The 9460-nt window shown below is 35.3% G+C and overlaps 1 protein-coding gene across 3 annotated transcripts in view; it reads right to left on the reverse strand.

Moving 5' to 3' along the window:
• KLHL15 (kelch like family member 15) overlaps nt 1–9460 on the reverse strand; it is a 30000-nt gene that overhangs the window by 10714 nt on the left and 9826 nt on the right. For 2 of the 3 annotated variants that reach the window (XM_082610583.1, XM_082610581.1), the window contains one exon: nt 7697–8408. In XM_082610583.1, coding sequence (XP_082466709.1) covers nt 7697–8401 — 705 coding nt within the window. In that variant the 5' untranslated portion in view covers nt 8402–8408. Of the gene's footprint in view, nt 1–7696; nt 9032–9460 lie in introns of those variants that run through there. The other variant, XM_082610582.1, reaches the window with a different exon arrangement.

Here is a 9460-nt window from a genome sequence, read left to right on the forward strand (position 1 = left end):
TCCAGTGGTGAGGACTTGGCGCTTTCACTGCCAAGGGCCCAAGTTCGATCCCTGGTCGGGGAACTAAGACCCCACAAGCTGCGCTGCAAGGCCAAAAATAAATAAATAGATAGATAAATAAATGGGCTTAGAAAGTCTAATTTCCTTCCAATTTTGGTACGACAGTAATAGAGCACCACTAGAAATTAAATGAGTGCACAAGCCTAAAAGGTAGAAAATAATGTAAAAGACTTAAGAATATCTTATCACCTGATTACACTAATATTTAGATAGTACAACTAAGTTCTAGAATTCACAACTTTTTTTACACAATTTTTTCCATACTTATGGAAATACTCTCAACTATGTCAATATTTTATTTATAAATACGGAAGAGCAGAAGGAAAGTCAAATAAAAGGTTTAATCCTAGAACTAACTTCTGAATGAGCAAGGCTTACCTATGACACATGTAACATTTTCTGGGTAAATATTAAATTTGAGAATTAAAACTTTAAAGCCTAAAATCTTAATATACCCCCCTGGTTCCTTTCCTGCTCCTAACCTTTTCTCCAGTCATTTTCTGAATTCTCTGATCCTTTTTGATTTCTGCTTATCATTTGGTTTCTCTCCCTCTCTTTATTTCCCAATTCATTAAAAAGATTTTCTCCTTTTACAAGTAAATATGGCTGTCCCCATTCCATGTCTTCCTCTCCTGTTACTCCACAGTCAGTTTCCAATTCTATGCTTTTGTTTTCATCTCCCTTTTATTTAAAAGGAAAATCAGCAAGTAAGGTTGAATTTTTTAACTCCCATTTTCAATAGGTTCCTACCAGCTTAATACAACATTCTAATAGTCTCTTTCCCAGGGGATTTCACAGCAGTCAACACCTAGTCAACTCTAGGAACCTGGAATGAATGCAAGTCAAAGGTGGAAAATAAGAGCACTCCAAATCTATACACAAAGGGCAGAAGACTGGAGAGGAGAAAAACACCTTGGGTGATTTTTAAAGAAGCGCACATGTATTAATTACAATCATCCAAGTCCATGGGGCTGGGAGGGAGGGGTCGATAAAAAAGAGACTGATGCAGAAAAAGACACTGACTGAGAAAGTACGCTTAACCCACTGACCTAATTTCAAACAAAAACCTGCTAATCTCTGTGTTTTCACTCCAAGGGGCAAGTGAGCTGATTGTTAAGTAATTTCATGTTTATAGCTGTATAAGTACTATTTAATATATGAAGGGGATTTTAAACTTTTTCAAAAACAACTCAAGCTTATTAGAAAGTCTAATCAAATTTCACATTGGAAATCCAGGTTACTGTCTTCTAAAAAATATTTTTATTGTCAAATACAGCACTGCTTGTTTCTTCTAAAACTGTGAGGGTTAGAGGGAAATTTGGGTTTTTTTCCTCTAGATTTGTCTGGCTGTAGTATAAGTCATTAGAAATAATTACTTTTTTTGAGTTTTTGGGCTAAACTGTGGTAACACTGAAGTTAATGGTTTGGTTTCTGGACAGAAATTTTGGATTGGTCAAGTGCTAGTTTAGTCAAAACATGTTGCAGTGCCTAAGTGAAGGAATTCTGAGGGGGTACACAGCACCTACATTTTTACATAGATGTGTCCTTGCCCAGGCAATTTCATTACCAAGTGGGTTGTGCCTCAACCAAAATATCGCACACCCAAGCACGACACATGAAGAATAAATTTCCTTATGTGTCATAGTCCACTGTTAATGCTATATAAACAACTATGCTGATAGGGAAATATTTGGAAGATTATCAGTGCTTTGTGAAGACCAGTTCTGAGAGCTACCACGTTCTTCAGAAAGTACTAAGGGTCTTAGTAAGGTATACTTGGATACTTAATTTGTAATCCTTAAATTCTATCAGTTTCAAGGTGAGTCCAGGACACCTTACCCCATTTTAAACTGCAGCTTTTAAAGCCACAAATTCTGGTCCTTAAGTAAAAGACATTAAAAAAAAAAAAGTGTTAGCCTTTCTGAAGCATTTTCACTCTGATCCTAGGATTAATATTCACTAGTAATGAACTTATCTTTTTTCAATGGACTATCAAAATTATCTCAAGGCTGTAAATATCCTTATAACAACAAACTTTTATAAAATGCAGACATGATTTGCTAAATCCAAATATATTCTCAGTGAAGAACATCTTTTCTCATTAAAACATTAGCTTTGCTCTTCAAAAGTTGAATAAATGTAATTTGGGGGGATATGGTGAATTACATTTAACAGGTTGGGGAAAAAAAGCACATTATGGTATCTGAATATCATGAGCTAGTTTATAAAACAAAATATTTGGAATAAAGCAGAATTCATCTATATAATCTGATTCCTTAAAAAATAATTTTCTTTCCTTTTGAAAAATTGTAAGATCTTATGATTATGATTAATATAATTTCTAAGGGGATCATTGGTATGCTGAATCTTACCTTACACATATTTATGATACTGAAGATGCCCTGCGTTCAAAAATATTAAAATGTCACTTTACTAAAAAATCAACATATGGGTATTTTAATGAATAATTTAACAATTTTGCTAAAAAGATCTTTCCTGTACAAAAAAGTAAAAGAGGCATTTTGCCAAATATACATTTACTTAATAAAATGTTTTCAATAAAGCAATAATTGTTTTTTAAAAACCAAAAGACCAAAGAGAGCAAAGTTTAAACTATTTAAATCTTCACATCACTGAAATTCAGAATGACAAATGTCAGGCCTTATCTCTGTTAACAGATGCAAAGACCATTAGAGTTAGTAAAAATACATGACACAGACATTTGCATTACGTAAAAACTGAGATTGAAGTCTAGCATTAAAACTGAGAATGGACTATAGTTAAAATCAATCATACTTGTAACCAACTATGTCAAAAGGACAAGATCCTTAATTTTCAGCTTTCCTCGATTATACAGTGAAAACTCCAGAATTCTGCTTTCACACCTTACAGTGTTCCCACATCTTACACTTTTTTCAGTGCCATTAAAATTCTTAGGCTATGTTTTGTTCATGCAAACATGTTAGAATTTTCACAGCTCTGTAACAACTTCTAAACCACCCAAGCAGGCCCACAGGGTTAACTACATGCTTCCTGCACATGAGGGTCCTCTCCCTACTCTAGTAGCTTGGACTGAGAAGCAACCAGACCCGGGTTCCAGTCTAGACAGTGCCACTTACTCTGGGATAAGACTCCTAACTCTTCTGAGCCTGTTTTCTTACCTACAAAACAGAGATAACCTGCAGACTCTACCTATGTGTACAGCACTCAGTGCAAGGCCTGGCATATAAGTGTAAGGTGTCCAGGTAAGTAGAATCACTGCCTCTAAGGAACTTGGTGAGGAAATCTGCAAAGTCTTGGTCTCTTGGTTGATGATCCTGTCCCACAGAGTCAGTACAAAAGTTAAGACAGTCTGTTTTCAGCTGGGGAGAAAATCCAGTAGACGACTAGGGGAAAAGATACCGTAGAAGAAAAACCCAAAGATTTCCGCACAGCTAGAGGGCATGATTCAGGTCCCTGGAATCAGTGGGGGCTATTCCTTAGGGAGAGGCAGAATGGCCCTACAAAGCCATTGCTCAGATCTGATCGTTACTACCAAAGGAAGAATTAAAATCTCTAAAGGTTTCTTCACGAAGCTTTGTTCAATCACTTTTTATATTCCTGAGGCCAGGGAAAGGATTCTGACAAAGAGATGCTATACTTAAGTTATCTTCATCAGCCATTCCACAGAATAGTTAAGTAGGAAGGTTCACTTAACACTATACTGTACAGAACATTTCTAAAGGCTAAGGCTCCAGGAAAGGGTTAAATAAGTTAGAAAGGCTGTTTAATGTATGCATATTTAGAGTTTCTAGAGCACAACTTACTCCCTGAACTTGTAGAGCAGCGCTGTGCAACGGAAATATAATCTGAGCCACAAATGTGAGCCAACGATGTAATTTTTAAACTTTTTAGTGGCCATAGTTTAAAAAGCAAAAAGGTGAAATTGACTTTAGTAATGTATTTTAGCCCAATATATCCAAAATATCATTTCAACATATAATCAATATAAAAGTTAGTAATGAGGTAATTTATATCCTTTGTGTCATCTTAACCTTTGAAATCTCAAATCAGACTTGTCACATTTCAAGTATTCAAAAGCCACAAGCAGTGATTGTATTGAACAGCATGGTTCTTAGAGATACACTACTTTTTTAATAAGAAAGAATAATCTTTTAATTTCGACATTTTAGCTAGTTTTAATTCCAATAAATTGAATGGAAAGGCTCCAAATTTTTTTTTAAAGGGAGGGAAATTTTATGAATCTAAAAGGAACCTAATGCAGAGTAGTGTGAATAAAGTCCTTGATGATTTTAGTCATAGGATTGGGCTACTTAGCCTCTTAATACAGAAAAGAATGGCAAATTCTAAGTTTGATCAGAGTTGCTAAGTGGTTTTCCAAGACTTTCTCTGGCATTACAACAATATTTTTCTGTAATTGTTCCTGAAAATACACGATGCTAAAAAGTAGGTGTGTTAACAGGAAATATAAGGAAGAGAAGAACTAAGTTAACACCAACACAAGGAAATAATCTGATAAATCCAGAATGTGGGGACACACTAGGACAATTGGTAATCTGATCTTTCTAAAAAAAAAAGTGGGGGACTGTTTTAGATTCTTTAAGAAAGATTAAACAGACATGATAACCAAAAGCAATGTGTAAACCATGACTGGATCCTAGGGCATTTGGGGGACAACTCTGAATATGAACTAGCTGTTAGATGATATCAGGGTCTTACTGTTAATTTTCCTGGGTGGAATGGTATTGAACCTGGGTAGGAAAAAGTCCTTATTCTTAGGAGAAGCATGCTAGTAAGTATTAAGGGATGAGATGTCATGATGTTTTCAACTTATTTTCAAACGTTCAGCAAAGGAAAAAAATCTACATAAAGAAAATATGGTAAAATGTTAACAGTTCTTGAATCTAGGTGATAGCTATATAGGTATTCATTTTAATTTCAATAACGGTATTATGGTTATGTAGAATTTCCTCACTCTTGGGAGATAAGATGCTTGCTGAAGTAGTTAAGGAGGAAACGTCACATCTACAACTTTCTTTGAAATGGTTTAGCAAAAAACAAAAATTTTACATAAAGGCACACACTCTCCTCTCTATCTAAAAACAGGGTGGCAAAATGACAACAACTATTAACCTACAAGATATGTTTATGGGTGATCATTCTACTGTTCCTTCAGCTTTTTTGTATGTTTACAAAGTCTAATAGACAGTTTTTAAAAATTGAAAGCTAAAAAGTGCATATTAACATTTCATTTTTCTAAATTTCAGCAAATAGGATAAAACCACAAATCAAAACTGCCTACACTTTTCCCCATGTAGATCCTCATACTAAAAAAGGACCAGCACAGATGTACTATGTCTTTATTTCTGTGCCCTTTCTGGTTCCATGCATATATAATGGTTTTAAAACGGCCTTGTTTGAGACCTGCAGAGTGCTGAGTACAGGAAAAATAGATGGGCCCTATTTTCAAGGAGCTCGTAACAGTATGGTGTAAAATAGTCCAAATTCTTATTTCCCAACCAAATTTTCCATTTTAGTTTCTGAAGTTTAATTTCTAGAGATAAGGTCTCAAATCTGCTTAGTGTTTTACAACACATTCCTTTGATAAACATTATCTCTCACACACTGCTAAGACAAGAATCACCAACTACCTTCCCTTCCATTTACCTTGTCAGTATCACAAATAAAACTGGAAGATTTATATAAAAAACAGAAAGATTTCTCTGTAGCCAGGGCCTTATTAAGTTTTCGTAAGAAATTAATTCAAGAAGGAAGCCTTAACAACATTTTTATTCTGATGAGATTCCCAATACCTGGCCAATAAGTAATAACCACATCCTACGCTATATATGCAAACAGAACCATCAGAAGGTACAAGTGTTGTTTTATATGATTTACCAAACTGGGAGTTCCCTGGCGGTCCAGTGGTTAGGACTCCATGCTTCGATCCCTGGTCGGGGAATTAAGATCCCACAAGCCGCACAGTGCGGCCAAAAAAAAAAAAAAGAAAGAAAGAAAGAAAGAAAGAAGATGATGGAAAAAAAAAAAACTACAAAATTACCTGATGATATTAACTTCCATCCACTGTCACTATTGACCACACTGAACTGATAGTTGGAATATAAAAAGGCTCTGCAGCTCAGCACTTAATCATTTACTGCTATCAATTATCCATTATAGTGTCCTACAAGAGGGAAAATTTTATTCTCTATTTCATGAGCACTTCCATCTAGACTGAAGTTGAGGGGTGTTTGTTTGCTTTAATAGTGGGAAAGCATTTCCATCTAACATGTAAAGACAAAACAGGATTCCCCAGGAAAAGAGAGCAATAAAAACAATAGTAAGGAAAAAAATCAAAACATCAGAGAAAAATGATTTACATTGTTGATGTGGGGCTGATTATCACTGAACAAAAAATAATTAAGAAATGTATTCTTTAGTTTCAATTATTTCTGTCATATCAGTACATTCTGAGAATAAAGATAAAATCCCACAAAACTGAGTTATCTAGTAAAAGTTTAAGTTAATGATATTTCACAGCATTTCAGAGGGGAAAAAAAAAGACATGCCAGGCTGCTGAGTGTTATTCGAAGGCGCAAATTTGTTTATTTTTCAAATGGTGTAAACAACCCTCCTTTGCAAATATTATATTTTTATCACCAGGTCTGGTAACTAAAGCTAAGGAACCACCTAACATGAAAGGTGTCGACCAAAGCTTTCAATGTGCTTTCTAGAAAGAAGAAAAGATGCAAGAGGTAAACAGAGCGCCAGAGGTAAAACCATGTGATTAGAAACCAATTAAGTTAAGTAATTACTGAAACTGCTTTCTCTCCTTTGGGCAAGAGAGCATTACAACCGAGACTCTGATATAAAAATGAAAAATGCTTACATGCAAAAAGGCCAAGGCTGTTTTGGAGAAAGACAATTTTAAGACAGCAGAACTATTACATGGTAAAATGTGCACAGGGATGTTTGATCAATGTAGGTAGAGGATCTATAGTCTATTTGTTTAGAAATGCCAAAACAACGGTTTTAGACAAACATGTTTTCAAGATTAAATTTAGTTAGTATTCACAGTGAAGGGGGGTGGGGGAGACGGATGGGGAGGCGCAGAACTAGGCAAGAGTAGGGAAGAAAATCAGCGCCAGGGCCTACTGGTTTTCAAGAGCTATTTTATGTTTCCTCACTACATTTTAGAGGAATACGAAATTGTGTTAATACTTATCATTCAGAACTACAAAACTCCTCTCAACTCTAATTTCATCATGTATCACTTAAACTCATTTTTAAAAAGAGAGCTAGATGGACCCAGTTCAAATTTAATTACTCTGTGAAAAGAAAGAGAAGCTAAAGCAAACTTATAATATTTGGGGTTAAATAATTATGCTTCAACTTTAAAAGTACTTTCAAAATGAAACTATTCTACCACCTACCTGGTTCATCTTTCACCCACAAAATGTGTTTTAAAAAACCTAAATACACAAGCTACAACAAATTAGACTTCTTACACATCACTATTCTTAAAAACTATTCATTCTTTCTGGCTCCTGACCAAGCCTGAGAATCTTATCTATAAAGACATACTGCCTTATTAGCTAAACGATGAGTCCTGTCTATTGCTTTCAAATGTACCAACCTTCTCAAAAACACTGGATGGGGTCATCAAACAAAACCTGATGTTCTGAATGATGGTATCGGTATGTCTCCAGCGTCTTCTATCATGCCGCAGCCAAGACTGCACAGCCTCGTACAGCTCTATCTCTGGGAACCTGCTCAGATGATCATTATCCAAGTAAGACATGAGCTTCTCAAAGCTCAGATAAGACAGGAAGTCAGGCCTGGACATGAGTGGTACGAAGTTGTCTAGCAGAAAGGCGTCCAACTTCTCCCTGACTCCCTCGATGTTTACACCGAAATCATCTAAGAGTCTCATAATTTCTGCACAGTTTTCTAAGCAGATTTTTGCTAATAGAAAAGAGCAGCAGAACTTCACCACTTCTATAAGTTGAACATACATGGCAGCCTGAAGAATCTCATGAACAGTACTCATACTCAGTTCTATAGTTCCATAGTACATAAACTGAAGGACGTGGCTGAAACCGGTAGCAGTTAGACCTTTTAAATGAATTTTGTCCTGATCTCGCTCCCTCATGTCTGCGGTAAACATAATTCTGAAGTAATCACTCTGGGTGGCCAAGAGTGCTTTATGGGCCTGGAACTGATGATCTTCAATAACCAGAGTGACATCAAGAAGCAATCCCTCCTCATACAGTGCTCTGAACCCAGCAGAGACACTGGTGTCATGGATGGAGGAACAGAATCCTTCCACGTCCCCTGCCATGAATCACCTGGAAAAAAAGTAATCAAAGAAAACTGTGTTAATCATTTCCATGCATTCTGAAGACATTATTAACTTAGAGCTTAAAAAGTTTTTATAATTATCTCAATTCCACTGCCTAAGTCCTACATGTACAAACCCTTTGGGAGAAAACAACTTAAAGGTTTGTGGGCTAATATTTTTGGCTTCCCTACCTGGGGGAAAAAATCTATTAAATATCTATTCAACAATGGTAAATTGTTAACTTACAAATATATGCCTATCCCAGTGATTTTACACTGTTTACCAAATATATTTAAACATGTCCCCAAATTATCAACCAAAAAGGATTTCTCAGCCAAATACTAAATCATGAGAAAAAGAGGTAAGAAATTAAACCAAAAAGTACACTGTTGACCTTGAAACCTCCTAGAAACTTACCCAAAGGAAATAATCAGATACATATGCCAACTTGCACACACAAGGTTTTTCTTTCTAACCTTATTTATAATAAAAAACTGGAAAGTATTCAAAAGCCCAACAATAGAAATAAATACAGTACAGTCCTACAATGGATTACTATAACAACTAAAAATGATGGCAGCAATCTACCTATTCTGAGAAATAATATTTACTAGGTATTGCTATTATGTGGGAAAAAAAGCAGGCAATTGCAGTATACTCAGTATATTTTCAAAAAATTAAATATACATATATATATATATGTTTAGATGAGAAAAAGTCTGGAGGAATATATACCAAAATGATGTCCCTGGGGTAGTGGGACTTCAGGAAATTTTGAGGTTTATCTTTTCCTTCTTACTTACCTCATTAACCTTATTTTTAAAAACAATGACCATGTATTGTTTATATATTTAAAACATAAATACATAATTTTTAAAGGAAATTAAACCGCATTTTTGCATATCAGAGAAATGAAGCCAAATAGTGGGATTATAATTAGATCTCTTAAGCAGAATAAACTAATTCAGTCTACTAGACTGTTTATGAAGCAAAGTAATTTTCTTTCCACACAACCCCCCCAGGCCAACTATCTATCCTCTCCTCAACTCTCATCCTCAC

This window comes from Mesoplodon mirus (assembly GCF_964341445.2).
Source record: "Mesoplodon mirus genome assembly, chromosome: X".
In the NCBI taxonomy this organism is placed as follows: Eukaryota; Metazoa; Chordata; class Mammalia; order Artiodactyla; family Ziphiidae; genus Mesoplodon; species Mesoplodon mirus.